At 29.7% G+C, this 19,414-nt stretch overlaps 1 protein-coding gene across 1 annotated transcript in view; it reads right to left on the bottom strand.

The window, feature by feature from the left end:
* Nucleotides 1-19,414, bottom strand: part of LOC143224033 (transportin-1-like) — a 56,465-nt gene that overhangs the window by 4,658 nt on the left and 32,393 nt on the right. The window contains exons 16-20 of the mRNA XM_076452495.1: nucleotides 16,948-17,106; nucleotides 15,343-15,430; nucleotides 13,735-13,833; nucleotides 8,469-8,564; nucleotides 3,793-3,868 (exon numbers count right to left, since the gene is read on the bottom strand). Coding sequence (XP_076308610.1) covers nucleotides 3,793-3,868; nucleotides 8,469-8,564; nucleotides 13,735-13,833; nucleotides 15,343-15,430; nucleotides 16,948-17,106 — 518 coding nt within the window. The remainder of the gene's footprint in view (nucleotides 1-3,792; nucleotides 3,869-8,468; nucleotides 8,565-13,734; nucleotides 13,834-15,342; nucleotides 15,431-16,947; nucleotides 17,107-19,414) is intronic.

Genomic DNA, 19,414 nt, shown 5'->3' with positions numbered 1-19,414 from the left:
AAATCTTTTACCATAAACCTCATATTCAAAACCTTGTATCAGTGATGTTTGATAAAAACAAATTGTAAAGAAAATTAAATTTATACACACAATCTCTTCTGTAATCTTTTACCATCATTGGACTGTGTAAATGGGAGAATATGGATTAATTTATTATTTTAATTTAGCATCCTTGGTGTTTTTAAATGTACAGTCATACCACAATATGTACTAAATGTTAAGACAAGATAAAAAACCAGTACAGTCAAAGTGTAGGCCTCAATCTTTGCTCTTAAAGGCAATAACAAATGGTGGCTACTTTATTTTTTCACCTATTATAAAATTTGAATTTGCTATCAGTAACTACATTATTCATTTCTAAAACTAACTATTATTTTATGAATTAAATGTGCATACTTACAAAGAAATATTTGTCATGTTTTCACATACTTTCAAACAACAAAACCTTGTTTTCATTACATTTAACAGTTTATTTTAACCTCAAGAGTTAAAATATGCTTGGTAACTAGTGTAGCTGGGCCACAAAGTCTACAGTATCCCATTGTTAATGACTATCCTGTACTAACAAAGCACTTTATTATTAAAAGTTATGGTTTAAATGTCAAAAGTTAATTATGTACCAGAAGCTACCAGGTCTAATATTTATGTTAATCATGGACTAAATGGGAGGAAAGAGAAAAACAATTATCCACATTTTGCAGTTTATATTATTACCTCTAATAAGCAACACTTAGATACAGCAGTCATACTGTCAGCAAAATGACACTGTAGAGGCCAGATGGTAAAAGTCAACTGAACCACATGCTTGCTGTCTTAGCAACCAATAAAATGAGTTGTAACTGCATTCTCACTGTACCCTATTTCCTGACACTTAGCCTGGGTATATCATACAGCTCAAACTGATATCACAAAGCCAGCATGGCACCAGTAAGTACAACAACCTTGTTAATTACTAATATATTAACCTTCTCTACTCAGAACCTTGTAACATAAATGACTGATACTTGACAGTATGAATCTACAGATCTTTCTTCTGAGAGGTGTACTAGTGATACTGCAACACTAACTAACAATATGCTTGTATTAATTTTGATACTGCAACACTAACTAACAATATGCTTGTATTAATAGTGATACTGCAACACTAACTAACAATATGCTTGTATTAATTTTGATGCATGACAAAACTGTTTTTGTGTACAGTGTTCTAAGAGAGACAATTATTAGCACTTCATAAGTTTTAGTAATGATCCAAATATAATTTTCCAAGTAGTTCAAAGAATACTTATTTCTTATGATTTTCACCAATTGAAAAAAATTAAAAAAGAGACTTCTTAATTTCTATATCCAAAGCTATTTCACAAACGGCTACTATAAATGTACGTTTACCTTCAAACACTCAGACGAATACCTACAGATATGCAACTTCAGAAATACTATACTGTACAGCAGCATGTTTATATTAATAACTTAATTAGGTGGGGTTTTCTGAAATGAAGTATGCATCCCCTCATTGCACATCGCTGTTGTTGAACACTTGAGATAAGTGTTTTGTGCATATTTTACTTGACAATTCATTCAAAGAAATTCCCATACATAGTCGAGAAAGTGATCAAACTTGGTATAGATCAATGTTCACTTTATTCCATCAGTAACAGTCCTAAACATGTGAGTAACTTAGCCTATAATAATGTAACTTAGTTGTAGGTCATAAAACTAAACAATCTGAACTTAACTTTAACAATGTCTTTGTAAGCATTGCATGGTTAGATACAAAGGAGGATTACCTGACTTATCATCCTTAAAGGGTAGAGAATTTTATAATTTGCAATTATGGTTTAAGCAAAGAACTTTTTCTTTAAGCTTCTAAGGACAGAATCAAAAAATTTCTCCCAAAGCTACCATTCAGGAAAATATACTATAAATTTATGACTTGATTTTTTTTTGCAAATTATTTCTTTATAGCTAAACCTACAAATATAACAATAATTTGTTTCAAGGAAATGTTTGAAAAGACTCCATTTTTATAAAGAAAAAAATTTGATAAGCTGTTACATGACAATGTAAGATAAGATGTGCTTCTGAATTATTTTAGCCACACAATTATTAATTTTTATATCTGACACTTTTATAAGATTTTATATATATACACACACACACACACACAAAGTTTTTACACATTAAAAATTATAATTGTTCAATACCTCAGGCATAAATCCACTTAGATTGCTTTACTACCAAGGAAAGGATTATTTATTTTTCATTATTTCAATTAAAAAACATTTGACATTCATAAAATATGGACAAAAGTACTTCAAAATATATCTTTCAAGTTCTATAACCCAAAAATGATCAAACATTTATACTAAAACTTGAAATGTAATCAAATACTCAGACTTACAAGTTAATGAATTTTCAAATTTTTGTTTAACATTAAAACTATCTAAATGTAAAATTTTGTAGATTAACTTGCAATTATGATTTTTTTCTTGTCTCTGCCACATCTTCTGTTAATCCCTGACTTTAGTCACTTTATAAAAATCAAACTAAATAACTGACAGAGATCTAACTCCATGTTTTATAAAGTTTCTTTCAAGTTAACTTATGACAGCATCTTTCAGTAATTAAAAACAATCAGAAAGAACAATGTAACCACTTTTGAAAAATTAAGTTCCATTTCTATTACATATGTGCTTAATAGGAACTACAATAATGATTAAAAATTAAATTTCAAAATCTACCAAATAAAATTATTTGTGTTCTTCAATAACCAAGTTTGGACATTCTTCAAAACATTTCCTTTGAAATTCCACAATATTTGTGGGCGAGTTGGAACCTGTTTACACATGAACGTTTCTACCTACTGTTTATTCTCCAATAAGTAATGAAATATCTTTTTGTCAACCACAAATCAGTCATCCAAATTTTAAAACTACTATTTTAAGGTATACTATATAAGCTCCAAGGCAATATTTATCATTCAGTTATTTTTACTTCATTCAATTTTTGAACAAGAGGGTATTTCTCATGGAACATTTCCTGCACATTTGGTTATTTAAATATATCTATTCAATAAAGCTAAAGACTAACAAAATGTAATGACCAAAATGGGTTAAATATCACAAAATCCATACTAACCTTACTATTTCCAGTTGTTTTCTATTAAGACATTTGTTTTTATACTTAGATAATATTTAACCATTTTTTTTTTAAAGCCAAATAATTTCATTGTATTAAACATCTAATGATTTGTTGAAATTGACTATACTTGTAAAAGATTTGAGCAATCTCAAATACAATGTTCTATTTAACAGAACTAATTTAACACGATCACCTTTGTACTTGTGGTGGCAAAATACCTTTAACCTTGTGGATGAAATTTAAAATGAATAATGGAAAATGAATGAATAACACTGAGTAGAGATTCACCAAGATGAAACTGCATTACTATATACTCTAACATGGTACAGGTCCCATCACTTTCCAAAATAAATACTTTAAATACACTCAAATGAAATACAGGAAACAAAACTTTAGGGTATTGTTACAAATTAAAACAGGAAAAAAAAAAAAACATTAACAAGAAAAATGTGAGTTACAAAATCAAAACTATAATATGGAATTAGTCAAACATTAGGTAAAGGACTGCATTACATAGACAGCCAAAAAATATCTAAAACAACTATTCACATAACACTGAACATTCCATTTAAACTATTTTTTTTTAATTACTGAGAAAAAATTAAAAAATTTCTCTCAATGTTTGAAAAAGAATAAAAAAACATTACACACCACGGGCGTATAAACTGCTGTAACATAGGGGCGACTTCTTCAGGACATACGTAACCAAGGCGGCCAATTGTTATGGCTATGTTACCAGGAAGACGGAACAAGACGAAGACGGTAAGCAAAAAATGGGAGAAAAAAGCAAATGACAACTCATAAACAAATACAAGAACAATTAAGAGCCTTAAAAACATTGAAAAGGTTATTAAAGAGAAAAACTGAATAGAATAAAAACCTGCAGTGGTTTCACCCTCACAATCTTTCTTAAAGACTTGTATCTGATATACAGAGAGATTCTTGTAAGTGCTTAATACTGGATGAACTATGGGTAACAAATTTGAATAAAAACATTAATAAAACAATCCAACAGACACATTCATGTATCTTCAGGTGCACAAATATGTTATAACTGAAAGTTATATTAGTACATTTAGTACAAATACAAAATTAAACAATGTTTAGTATATAATATTAACAAATATATTCCAATTAAGAAATATCTTCACTCACTAATGACAAAGTTTATAATTCTCATTCAGATTTTACAAAAAATGTGCATTGTGTTTTGATCACAACATTCTTCTTCTGGTGTAAAATGGAAGCTTAACTTTCAAAATTACATGAAAAAGCCAGTAAGAGAAAATGGACTTCAACCCAAGACAGCTGGCTAACAAAGACCAGAACTGTACCAGTTGATCTATCAAAGTATAAAGTTTGCTAATGTTCATTTACAAGGCTTTTTACAAAAGTATGTTTACCATAGTACTTTGTGATCTGCACTTAGCAAAATAATGTAACACCACCCAAACATATTATAGTCTCTATGATAATTTAAAACGTTATATGTTTTTTAAAAAAGTGCAAAAAAAATTTTAAAAAATTGTCACATCTGAAAAAAAGAAAGAACACAGCACTCAAGTTTAGAAACTAAGCACTTTTTATCACATAGTGATATAGCAAAATATTACAGAAAGTGGCAGACACTACAAAGGAAACATTTTAATAGTATTTAAGCATCATTATCTGTAACAATAATAAAACAGATTAATTTTAATAACTTTTAAATAATCATGTTCTTAACCCTAAAATTGTGAGTCTAGTGGATGTTTTGGTACAATAACCAACAAATGACAAAAGGCATTTAACCCTTTAACTCTCTCAACGCAGGCTTGGTAAATTTGACCAACAACATGACTTTGACTCATTTAAAGTCTACAGATTTGATACTTCTAACTTTCAATGCAGTATTTATACCTTTGAACTGTGGCTCACTACTATCTGCATCATTATAGGTTGTAAATCAGTTAACATTAGGCTATTAAATTATGTCATCTATATGCTACTTACATGTGTGCTTCATGAAATATTTTATTATATTATTTATTTTACCTAATCTCATCTTAACTAACCTAAAAAGATTCATATTTTTATACTTTAGTTACTTTCATAATAATAAATAAAGTAATTACCAAACACTCTTTCTTGCTGTTAAATGTCAATGACACATAAGCCTACTATTTTATCCTAATGGTAGTAATGCATTAAAGTTTTAATTAATTAAAAAAGCATCAAATAACACTAATGACTTTCCCTAATTCTCAACATGTTTTTCGCTTTCTTTGTGCCAAGAGCTGTTAAAAATTCATTGAAGCTATCTGCTGTGATTTCTGTGGGAACCAAAGTTGTATCATAAGTATGAACGATGCTTATCTATTCAGAACACAATGTTATACATCATTTGATAAATTAATATCTTAACTTTCTATTGATTATATAACTAAACAAAGAATAGAACTATGAATAAAGCCTGAAGAAGATATGATAGGCAAATGTGGTAACAGGGGTCCAATTTTCTATTTGATAGCTCTGTGAACTAAACAAAATAGAAAGCTGCAAAAATTGTGGTTTGTCTGAGCAATAATGATTCTATATGGAGCAACTTGTGTTTAACTTCATACATTTTGAATGGAAGGTGCACTGAGAACATGTTTACTGTGTAACATCAGGGGAAGTTCAGGATTTTTAACACTATTTCCTTATATAATTAAAACCTTAAACCCTATATGTTCTTAAAAAATAGATTATAAGCTAAGTGTTCATGCCATATTAATTGGTATAGCATAAACAAAAATTAGTTAAATAAAACTTTAAATATAAGATAAAAAGTTTGTGTAATGCACAGTAAAGGATACCTAGGGTGATAGTTAAACACAGGCCTTGAAAATTAGATTTAAAATTTAAATTTTACTATCAACATATAACAACAAAACTAGAATCTGAACATAGTTTATAATTCAACTTATGTTATCCAGGCTTAATTTCTTATCTTAAAATTAGAATATTTAAAAATTTTTCAACATTCACTTTGTTGTCAGGTGATGTGTATATGCTCTCAATTCTTCCCCTTTTAGTTTGTATAGCTTCAGTACAATACCGGCTATCCTAAACACTATATATAAACAATCTAAGTAAGTACAAGGTTATATGTACAATTCAGTTACAAATGGAAAGTGCTTATTTTATATTTCAAGCTTGTAACTGACTGTCCTTTTGAATTTGCCATAGGAAGTGACTGGTATGTGTGTAATTAAAGTTGATGCTCTTACAATTAAATTTTCTGTTATATATTTTAATTAATACTTCATAGGTAAGAAAGACAGTTGTTTCTGTACAAACTGTTCTAATGATTTATGTTTTAAAATGAGTACTTGAAAGACAAATTTTTGTTTCAACAATGAGCTTGTGTATATATAAACGTGCTTCAAGTGTTGAATTTTGTGGTATGTAGGTGTAAAGGAATTTCTTAAGGTTTCTCCTGTGATGTGTTGTTTTTCATGTATGAATAAACTGTTATACATAGTAGGCAATAAAGGTATAAAATTAAACTATATGCAGAAAGGTAAACAGCTGAAATTGCGAGTAAAAAAATTAAAATTCCCCCAAATTGATGTCCATAGTGTTATTCATTTCATTACACAGTTTTCAAAATTTTATTTTACTGTACACTGACGATTTAGCTTAGTTAGTGTTAAGGTAGGTAAAATAACAGATAAACTGTAGTTTATATTTGATATTTATTTAAGGAGGTTCTAATGGTTATGCAAATGAAATATTAAAATTGTAAGATGGAAAAAAATATTTTTATTCTTCGTATGAGAATCTGATTGACCCAGTAAAGATTTCAGAAATTCAACATTAAATATTTATTAAAAATTGATGTTTTTTTTGCAACATAAGGTTTAAAATGTTTGCTAAAAGCCTGTCAAACTTTGGGAAGATACTTCAATTCTAGCACACAGCTTCATGCTTTTCAAAGTTACGTAACATGACAAACCCATATACATGAAAGTTAAACTGCTTTCCAACGATAACTTTGTAAGACATCAACCAACAAGTTCGAAAGTTGTAATACAAAGATATCATATGAAAATGAAGCCTCCACCTATTTTCAGTGCTAAAATGATCAATATATACTTCAAAATGTTTGAAAAGTCTTGTTTACCCTAGTTAATGTTAAATGTGCAAGGTTAAAAGTTTTGCTGATGGAGGCTTTTAAAGTAAAAGTAACTAGAAAGAGCTTGCTCAAAAATGTTAGAATCCAATCAATATCAGGCAAAAAACCTGCAAAGCAAAATAAATAGTAAGAATAAGTTACTTTAATTAACTGAAAATACAATTATGGCAATTTTTACAATAAGGAGATTCTGATTTTAACATGTTTGACCTACAGTATTGAGTCAAGTATGATTATGACTCAATACCCCCAAGTCAAAATGTTGTAATCATTAACTAAACCCACAAACTACCTACTGCAAAAGTTGCTGTTATTGTACATTTGATTACGTATTCTGTTCAGCAGACATACTTAAATAAAACTGATTATATTCAAACTACAGTTTTATTTGGGTTTACAAATTTGGGGTGTTCAAGAATCAGTCAAATCTCATTCACTCCAAACCTGAACTAATCAGCTTCACTACATATTTCACAGAAAAATCAAACCCTAAAAACTATGGAAAGTTTTACATCAAGCTGCTCTATCCATATTTCTGCTCTTGAAATTTACCACTGAAACATGCTAGTTTCTGTCTAATTAACTCACAATTTTAGGATTCAAGATTTGATACAGGTTCTTCACACATATGTACACACATTTGCTTTATAATTCTTTGATTACACGTACTTTTATTTGTCAATATAATAGTGCCTTGTAAATGAGAAGGTAAAATATGTATAAAAAAATTATACGTGAAATATCATGAAGTATTTTTAAAACATTACTTGTCATTCATTATTTAAGCAGATATAAAAAATACTAAATTCTTTACAAAAAGTAATGTTATCAATCTTCTAATGTTTTGTAAAAACAAACTCAACATGATAAAAAAATACATAAAACATTAATATCAGTCACAACAGTATTGCATCTATTTGTTTTTATTTGAATTATTTTAAATAAAATGTATTCATCCATGTTCTATATTTTAAAGTTGTGGTTAACGTATATAATCCAAAGAAAAATTATACAGTTTAATTATTTTAAACTTTATTTCAAGAACACCACTAAATAGGAAATATTTCACTTTTATAAGCTGCTAAAATCTTTAGGTAAAATAAGAAAAGATTTTAGCACTAACTTGTACCTATATCTTTAATTTTTCATAATACAAATAAAAATGTACCTGTATTTTCTAGCAGTGTTTTAGGTGTGGTTGGTTTATTGATTATCACAACCAACTGATTCAACACCATTGGAACATATGGTTTCATATCAGAACCTATAACAACAAATATCAAATAAAAGAGTGTTAAGATTTTTACAATTCCATTAATTTAGAATGTTTAAACAAGGCCTAATTCTATAATATGATATTTTCAATTGTGCTTAATACTGTTAACCTCTTCTAAGCAAACTTAATTTAAGCAATAGTCTTAAGTAAACTCTATAGTATTCTTTAGTTTACATACTAATAACTAAATAGATGTTTTATGTATTCACACAATTTGGCAGAATAAGTAAACATTACAAATCTTTTGTGCACAAAAGAGTAGATGTTAATGATTTTACTAAAGATTTCTCCATGAAATGTATACTATTTCTTTTTATAATTGTCTAAGTGACTTCCACATTAACAATACCTTACTTCATCTCAAATTTTATTTGATTAATATCTCAAACCTTTTAAATAATTTTTGAATGTTTTTTTGTTAAGTTAAAACTACATTTCAAACATATTTTCTCTACCCTAACTTTATACAAGATTGGTCAGTTTGACTGCTCTTATAACCACCAAGAAAATCTAAATAAATGTAAATTACCTTTTTTTACCTACATCTATTTATCCTTGCTTTTATTTTAACCCTTTGAACTCTTAATCATTACCTTATAAGTTGTAAATCACTCAGAGAACATGCAGCTTAAACTAAATTACTTCAAGCATACCTTAAGAAAAGATTTTACTTTCGTATTTATTTTACCAAACCTTAAACAATTTCCTATTATTACATTTTAGTTACTTTTACAATAACAAATAAAGAATACACATAAAAAACAAGAAAAAAGCTCTTACCCAGGTCTCTTTTTTTTTGCTTTCAATTTTTGATGACACCTAACCCAACTGTTTATGATACTATTGTACTAAACTTTTTATTTAATTAAATAATGCACCAGAGAGCACAAAATAACAGACAAAAAGCAGCAAATATACCATAACCACCACAATTCTTTTAGTTTTCTTACTATGCAACAAGAGCCATTAGGAATTCAGCTAAACTCATCCACATGCTTCCCATAGGAATCAAGCTTGAACTAGAGGAGAAATTGACAATTCCATGTATAGTAAACATAATGTAATATGTAACTGGATAGATGAAAACCTCAGCTGTCTGTTGGTTATAAATAATATAGTATTTAATACCAGAGAGAACTATGGGCAATTTCTGAAAAAAGGATGTGACAAGTGGGCAAGTCTGGTTGTCTATTTCATTGCACTGTAACCAAATAACATTCAAGATTCAGAAAAATATGCTTTGCCTGAGTGATGATAATATTATAACACTATGTACCATAAATTTTGTTCCTGAATAGTAGGTGTTATTTCTTAATTGCTTATGTTGTAAAAGTACAGAAAATGGTCATTATTCCCTTCAAAAACTTTCGTTATACGCTACTTGGTAGCAGCGTTTAAAAGTCTAGTATATCATGGTGGAAGCACTTGCATTGCTCCTCTATGTATGCTACCATGCTCTCCTTAATTTATCAAGATAAGCATCAAGGATATAGACTTTCAAGGACATCCTTTAGCCCATTTTGCCGTAGTATTTCTCACCAGAGCCTCAACCTTTTGACCTTGTGATTGTTCAAAATGCCCCGAACCACTGCAATAAAGCTTCCACAAGCTTTTTTTTCTTCCTACTGAGCTTCTTGGGGAATTCTGTGCACTCCAGGATCTTCTTTATTTGTGGTCCAACAAAGACACCAGCTTTGACCTTTGCCTCAGACAGCTTAGGGAAGAAATTTCAAAGGTTTTTGAAGGCTGCAGACTCCTTATCAAAATCTGTGACAAATAGTTTCATAAGACCCAATTTTATGTGCAATGGTGGGAACAACACCTTCTGGAGGTCCACTAATGGCTCACACTTGACATTGTGCCACCCCACAGAGAACTTGGTCCGTTGTGACCAGTGCTTCCTGTTGAAGTGCACTGCAGTGTTCCTCCTGTCCCAAAGACAAAGATAACAGGGAAATTTGGTAAAGCCTTCTTGGAGACCCATCAGGAATGCCACCATTTTGAAGTATCTGATAACCTACCAGCCATACTCATCATACTTCAAGGCTTCTAGCAAGGTCTTGACATGGTTGTATTCCTCTTTGAGGTGCACCAAATGAGCCAGGGGAAGAGATGGATACTTATTCCCGTTATGGAGCAGCACAGCTTTGAGGTTTCTGGATGAGCTATCAATGAAGATATGCCACTCGTTTGAGTTACAGGCAATTCCAATTGCCTCAGCACTGAATCTACCTGGAATGTTCTGGAAAATGGTTAAATTTGAAAATTTCATTACCCAGTGTACAAAAGCAAAGCTTGAAAAGAAAAATAGGTCTTTTCCATTCACTGTAAGCATAAGCAATTGGGAAATAACACTTTCTACTCAGGAACAACAAAAAAGTAAAAATTTTGTTAAATAGTGTTACAGATCCAATAATAAAAGACCAAAAAATGTGACCCACCTGTACTTAGATTATAAATTTGATAATAAAAAGACCAATGTAACAGACCTATGCTAGATTATAGATCTAATAATTAAAGACCAAAGAAACTGCAATAGAATAAACTTATTAATTTAACAAACAATAAATTTTAAACATGATTTTTACCACACAATAATATGCTTCAGTACAAAAGTAGAAACAAATATTAGTGTGTGTGTGCGTGCGCAAGTGAGAGCACACATGCAGAAATAAAATGATTGGGTGGAACAGGTGTTGACAAGTCTACATTTTGGGGTTTGGAAAAATATTGTTTTTCTGTAACGAAAACAATACAGTCAACTAATTGTACTTTTGCAAGAGATTTTATTCCAATGTATTTGATTTGGACAAATAAGCTGCCATAATTAATACTTAGCCATACCTATCCATAGAATCTGCTGTTACTGTGGATTTACTCTTTTGACAGTTGTTGGGAAATTGGTTTTATTAAAAAAATACCACAAGTAACAGGAAGAAGACATTTTGGTTCCATATCATCAGGATTTATTGTGAAATGTCTCAAAGTTTTTATTGAAAAGTTTCAAAAGAATGCTTTTGCTGAAAGAATTGTTTATTAAGATTCTAGAAGTACTCATGATAACTAAGGTAGAGAATATAGGAAACCAATTTATTCCAGCTCTGGTCCAAACCACAGATGATCAGACAAAAGAAACTAGATGCCATCCACATGCTAAAGCTAATTCACTTGAGTATTTGAGTATCCACAGCTCATATCTAGGACTGTTAAATAGTTGAAGGATGGCTACCAAAAAGACCCAGTGATCATTATTTTTAAATCCCGAATTGTAAAGTGACATACGGTGTATGTACAACAGCATATGATTCCTACTCAATCTTCAAAGCTGCAGACTCCTTATCAAGAGCTGTGACAAATTGTTTCACAAGACCCAATTTTATATGCAATGACAGGAACAACACCTTCTAGAGGTCCACTAGTGGCTCACACATGACATTGTGCTTCCCCACAGAGAACTCGGTCCGTTGTGACCAGTGCTTCCTGTTGTAGTGTGCTGCAGTGTCTCTACTGTCCCAAAGGCAAAGACAACAGAGAAACTTGGCAAAGCCTCTATAGAGACCCATCAGGAATGCCACCATTTTGAAGTCTCTGATATCCTCCCAGCCATAATCATCATACCTCAAGGTTTCTAGGAAGGTCTTGATGCTATTGTATTCCTCTTTGAGGTGCAACGAATAGGCCAGGGGAAGAAACGAATAGTTATTCCCGTTATGGAGCAGCACAGATTTGAGGCTTCTGGATGAGCTATCAATGAAGAGGCACCACTCATTCAGGTTACAAGTAATTCCAATTGCCTCACACAGACTGGATAATCTCCCCCTGCTAGTACAGTGGTAAGTCTATGGACTTACAACACTAAAATCAGGGGTTTATGTCACCTCAGTGGGCTCAGCAGATAGCCCGATGTGGCTTTGCTATAAGAAAACACACACACAGACTGGATACATTGTGGGAGAAACGGAGCCCATTTTAACAAGTGAAGTTCTACAACATTCTAGAAAGTTCTTGTAAATTTGAGAAAATTTTCTATCAGCTACTCAGCATTGAATCTACCTGGAATGTTATGGAAAATGGGTAAATTTGAAAATTTCATTACCCAGGTCACAAAAGCAAAGTTTGAAGAGAAAAACAGGTCTTTTCCATTTACTTTAGGCATAAGCAATTGGGAAATAACACTTTCTGCCCAGGAACAAGAAAAAGTAAACATTTTGTTACATAGTGTAATTAGTAATTATGTTAACTTTCATACATTTTGATGGGGTGGTAAATTAGAGAAGAGGGCTAAAACATCATGACATGCTCAGAGAAAATGTCCATGAAAAGAGTGTTAAACAGTTCTGTATTTGATGCATCTTACTACACGTAATCCATTAAAATGAAAGAAAATTTGAAAAAAGCAATAGGTATAAAGATATTAACTGTCTTCTTAAAATCTCCCATAATTCTGGAAACTACAGCTAATTAAACAATATATTTAGACATAAATTATTCAAGTGATTGTTTCCTAAATTAAAAACTCCACAGGTCAATCTCACTTAAGAGAAGCTTAAAGTTTTACATATGATGTCAATAATTTTAACCATTTTGGAATGAATAAAAATTACTTTCCCTGCCTCTCATAAAAGAAATAAATTATCCAACTGCTTTTTGATGTCTAAAGTTTGATGAAGAGTATATAACATTTATACTTAATATTTTCCAACCAATTGTCAAATATAAACTTATCTGTCAGTGTACTACCTCTTGAAAACTATGAACCTTGACATCCAAAAATATGAACACAAAATAAGAGTTTCAACTATTAAAAATATTATATGTAATTAAAACCAAAATACAGATGTTTAGGTATTATTTCATTTCTCCATATAACAACTATAAAACCTTCAGTAAGATGAGTGTATTAGAACTACATAATATTGTAAACCAAAAATATGCTATATTTTAAAAACTTAGAGTAGTTATAACAATGAAATCACAAATATGATTAACAAAATCAAAATCTAATCCTTCAGCAGATGTATCCTGTTTTAAACATTTCTGCACATTTTTATAAAATAGTTTTATACATTGAATCAATGGATGTATAGCAGTCAATGATAACTTAAGTTTACTTCACCTTAACTTTAAAGAATATAAAAGATACACTCACATGACTTACCAAGTTTCACAGAGATTTCACCAATGGCCCAGGTTGCATTGTTACAGACAGAAATAAACTCCGGATTCAAATTCTGACCAAGGATAGGCACAAAGTCAGCTAAAAAACAAAAATAAACATTTCAGATAATTGTTTAAAACATTTTACTTCATACAACAATGAAACTGCTTGTAACATGTCACCCCATTATGACAAATTTCATCAAACAGACAGTTTAGACATAATTCATCATGCAAGATACAGTATATATTGAAAATTTATTAGAACACCTCAATTACTCCTGTAGTTTTGATTTGTTTAGTCTATGAAATATAACCACTGAAATTTAAAATATTACACATTTAATAATAGAAAATCTCAATGTGCAGAGGGTTTTTAAAACTGTTCAAGTTTTCTGATGTAATTACTGTAAACATTGCCTTTAGTTTCTGTTCCAATAATCACCAACATAAAAATGATATTTTTTCACCCAAAACATGTTTTATGGAGGTACACAAGTATATTAAAGAATGTTTTTCAAAACAACTTCTTTATTACAATGCATATAATGAAATGTTACCAGAAAAGTATAAAATGGATAAAATTAAAATGTCTTTTGATAGAGCCATTTAAACTGCAACATGATGTAGGTTGTAGTTTAAGAAGAAATGCAAAACAAGTTTGTTGTTAAGTAGTTTGTATAGTGTTATATACAGCTAGAAAATAGGGTAGGATGCTATATAAAGGAGCACAATGGTATACAAGTGACTCATTAACTTTAAGGCATGTGTGTCATGCTTTACTTTATATGCATGCACTGGAATAATGTGAAAGTTAATTTCATTATTTGTATAGATGTAAATGTATGGTTCTGTAAGTAATAAATATAAAAAATTCATTTTACTGATTTTTTTTAAACAAAATTGAAGGCTATAGAAACTATGATTTTTCTGAGCAATATAGATTTTACAGTGAATACTTTACATTTCATAATTTTTGAAGTGGTGGGGAATAAAATTGATAAAACAAGATGCCTATAGAACACGTGTCACACTAGGGAAAATTTAGGATTTTGTTAAATATTGCCTGGTAAAATTAGGAACTATAACATTATAATGTTTCTATACTATTAATTTCAACAATTACAAGCTTATTTCTTAGCAAATCATTGACTTTTATACATAAAGCTCAAAATGTTGAGATGTTCTAATAAATCAGCATAATAAACACAAGTTGTTTTTTTATAATTTAAATGAAAATGTGTGAATCAAACTATTGGTTACTATTTTAATTGTGAATTACAAGGTCAGACAGTACGAATACTTGAAGCTCACATGAAACATTTCAAGTTCAAGTAAATGTCATCATTTCCCATCACAACTTCATAAGGTGCACACTTTCTTCTTACAACTCAGTTAATTTTTTTCTTTCACCCAACATAATGACAAAAAAGAGCATTCCTTTTTACAGGTATCAATTTTATGAATAACAATAAAAAAAAATGTAACTTTAAATAACAGTTTGCCACACATTACATTTTAATGTCAGTACACAACTGACACTTTTAAACATGTCAAGTACAAACAAAAGGCTTTCACAACTGAGAAAAAGAAACAAACCTAAACTTACAGATACATGGATTTACATGTTGAAAACATGCTTTGCTGAGATCACCAAGAAGAGCAAAGGAGCTTTGCCTTACTTCAGGTATTGGATCCTGTATGTTAAAAAAAATAATCAAGAATTCAAGGCAAATAAAGATTAATTCAAACTACTTGCTGAAAAAAACCTAAACCTATTTAGTTACACATACAACTGCACAATTTTACACCTTGTAATGCATCACTGTTTTCCTACTGTGACATGTTGCTTTTTAGGGATAAATACTGGACTTAGTACAGCTAGGTAATAAAATCATAAAAACTACAATAAACTATATATAGAAAGGTTAGCAAAGAAATAAAATAATCTCTCAAAATGATAGCTTCAATGACTAAGAGACTACTTTCATTTTATTTCATAATTTTCAATTTTCATTTTACTGTACATTAATGATTTAGCAACAGTTGGTATTAGGAGGATAAAATAATAGCAAAATAGTTTTACCTTAAAGAAATTTTGATATTTATTTGCAAGGTTCTAGGAGTTATGTAAACTAAACAAATGTGACAACCATAAAGTCAAAAGAAGTATTTTTATTCTTATGATGAAAATCACCTACAGGAATATTCTACTATGAGATGATGACAGGTAAGGATAACTTAGATACGGTAAGCTTGTCTTCACCAACAAATTACTTTTGTTTTCATTGTCTGTACTGTTGAATGTAGTTTTTAAACAACACAGATACAAACATATAAACTGAAATTAAAAAAGCATCAGATATAAATTGCCCTGTATCACATCAACAAAAATACTGTTGGCAAAATATACTATGACACCTGACAAGGGTAATGGATAAAATAATTATTCACCTATAAAGGCTTATCAGTCCTATAATGCTTGTATGAATTTTCAACATGAAATCAACTGCACCAGCAAGTAAAATATTGTATAAATATAAAACAAGGTAAAAAAATGGACTTATAAACTTTGAATAATAACTTAGTCTAAGATAAAAGAATATTCCTTTTTCAAAACAATTTTTCATGAAAATTCACAGCCTAAAAACTGATACATAATATATCATACACAATTTGGATAAATATTTTTTACAATGATAATGAAGCACCCAGGAGATATCAGCGATTCCTCTCTGGTATAGAAAGTAACAAGATACTCAAAAAATTTAGATTTGGTTTTATGGGTTAATGTACTGCTTCACAACACCTCAACTTGCAATATCATTATTGTAATAATAAGTACAAATACTACTGGTTTCACCTCTGGTGCAGACAATGTCAGACTAATCCCATAATTCATCAGACTAGCTGGGATACGACAGATGTAGTAGTCCAGCAGCTACATATACAAATATGTCCTAAATTTCCATGAACATCTGTTACAGTATGAATCAGATTAAGCAAGTGAAATGCAATAATCAATTTTAATTCATGTACAAAGTAAGAACATATTATTTAATAATCTATAACTGTTTATTTACAGATCACTTTTATAGCTAAATGAAGAGATCCTAGCCAAAAGATATGCCTGTACAAACTACTATATAATAACCCCCTATATGACCACGAAGACCTTCTGTTACACTAATAAACAGTCCTAAACAAGACGTACCTGCATGCACTGGAACAGAAGCTGCATAATATTGCTGGACAAAACCAACTGTTCCATATGACCATTGAGGCCTTCTGCTAGACCACTTAGCAGATCCAGAGCCACTATCATAAAATCTTTGTCTGGTGCCTCAAACTGGTCTGGATGTGCTGCATTGGCCTAAACAATTAATGGCTACATTGATTAACTACATTTGATCTCTGTATATCTTACACAGTTTAATAGCAATATTTTGTGGTATATGAGATATCTTTTCTATGACTTTAATATTTTTTCTCACTTAATTAAGAATCTGAATAACTCGTAGAAATCACAAATAATTAAAACTATATATTATAATGTAAAAGCAATTTTAACAGTTAACTCTATTGCCATGGGTATTCTTTATCGTACATGACATAAGGTTTTAGCCTTATATTCAAATTTTTATTAAACTACTTTTTATGCTGTACCAATTAGAATAGCATAAAACATTAGCTAATATTTTACATTTTAACAATATAAAAGTTCTTAATTCTACAAGGCAATATTTACAAAATTCCCGAATTTCTCTTAGTGTGACGAAACATTTTCTCTTAAGCCTGTCACACCCTCTTATTTTATCCACCACCCCTAAAAGAGCAAAGTTAAACATAACTTACTCACTATAAAATCATCATTGTTCAGACAAATCACTTTTATTGTAGTCTTCAACTTTAGTTCCAGAGCTATCAGACAAAAAAATCACACCCTCTCCTGCCACACCTCTCTTTCATAAATTGTTAACAGTTATGTTTAAATTATATATTACCAATAATCAATGGAAAGTCAAGATATTCATCTGTCAACTGACATACTGTGTAACACTGTGTTCTAAACAGATAATTGTAAACTTCACTCAGAGTACAAGTTTTGTTCCTATAAGAAAGCTAAAGATTAGTTATAATGAATTTGTAACAGTTCTTGTTATCTAGTCAGAAAACCAGAAAATGTATCTGATTTAGGGGATATTGTTTACTTTTTTTCATGTTATTAATCTGTTCTTTGATACATTATTTAATTTAAAAAAAAAGTACATTTCTACCATTAGTTTAAGAAAGTAGGGTTAAGTGACACTGACAATTGACAGCAAAAAAAAAGATTGGGTAAGTACTTTATTTCTTGGTTTTCAGGTTTATTCTTTATTACTATAAAAGTACCTGAAATGAAAAGATATGGATCTTTTTAGGATAATTAAATTATTAAGTAAAACAAATAATGATAATGTTTCACGAATCACACAAGCGAGCAGTTTGTAGTAGCTCATGGGTAACGTAACTCAACAGTGCAACATGAGCTGCATGTGATTTATAATTTACAATGGCTTAGGCAGTAGTCAAACACTTCACAGGTCAATAAAACAAAATGTAATTGTAAATAAATTGTACTGTTATGAACTTAGAGCTACTTAGGATAAATGAATGAAGTTTCATGTGACAATATGAAGTTGTTATAGAAAGAAGAAACAGTAACTTAGATTTTTTTTAAATTTTTAGGTTGTTACAAGATCAGTCAAATTTACAGATTCTGTTTTGAGATAGGGTAGCAAAAACAAAGCTAAGCTACAAAGTTTTACTGAAAAAAAATTTTAAATGTACTGAGGAGGTTTTCAGAAATTACAAAATGTAAATATGCAATTTTTGAGAATTTTAAACACAAATTACCTTTCACACGGACTATTAAAAATATAGTATATTCATGGACAAATATATTATTTTAGTTTATTAAAAATACATATAACTAAAAATATTTTTGGTACATGAAAGAAATAATATTAACTGAAAAACTGCCAAATTATGTGAAGTTATACACAATATATTAAATCTAAAAATAAGACTGTGTGAAAAGAGGTAATGTGGTCAAAGTCACACAAACCAAGTTCACACTGAGAGAGTTAATATTTAAAGAATTAACCCAAGCTGCTAATCCCATACCAGCCATCTAACGGTCATTTGGATGTAATAATATGGAAAGGTATTTAATAAATTCTAAACATTTCATTTTTTTTGTTTTACTAAAAATACTGAAAATGTACTTGAACACAATACAATTCTTCAATAACTTTATATATCTATATAATCCTTATTTTTAACAGTTCTTCAGTGACTTACTATACAATAATTACTTGTTATGCTACCTCAACAATAACAAGCACAATAGAAACTATTTTCAAAACAGGAAAATTAATTGTATAAACTTAAAAAGGTTTTAGTATTAATATAGTGAAATGAGGTAACAAAAGCCTTTAGTCACAATAAAAACATTGTTTCAGAGAAATTACTTTATAAAAAGTAATAATTGCAATTTTTTTTCGAGGATTGTACCCTCTTACTACTTATAAAGTGTGTGACAACTTCAACTCTATGTGTGAATTAGTGTGTTAAACATTTTTACATAATTACATTTTAAATTAAATAATTTCATTATCAATGAATGTTAACACTGAAAT

The sequence above is a fragment of the Tachypleus tridentatus genome, chromosome 8 (assembly GCF_004210375.1).
Source record: "Tachypleus tridentatus isolate NWPU-2018 chromosome 8, ASM421037v1, whole genome shotgun sequence".
In the NCBI taxonomy this organism is placed as follows: domain Eukaryota; kingdom Metazoa; phylum Arthropoda; class Merostomata; order Xiphosura; family Limulidae; genus Tachypleus; species Tachypleus tridentatus.
This window is presented reverse-complemented; position numbering and strand designations above follow the sequence as displayed.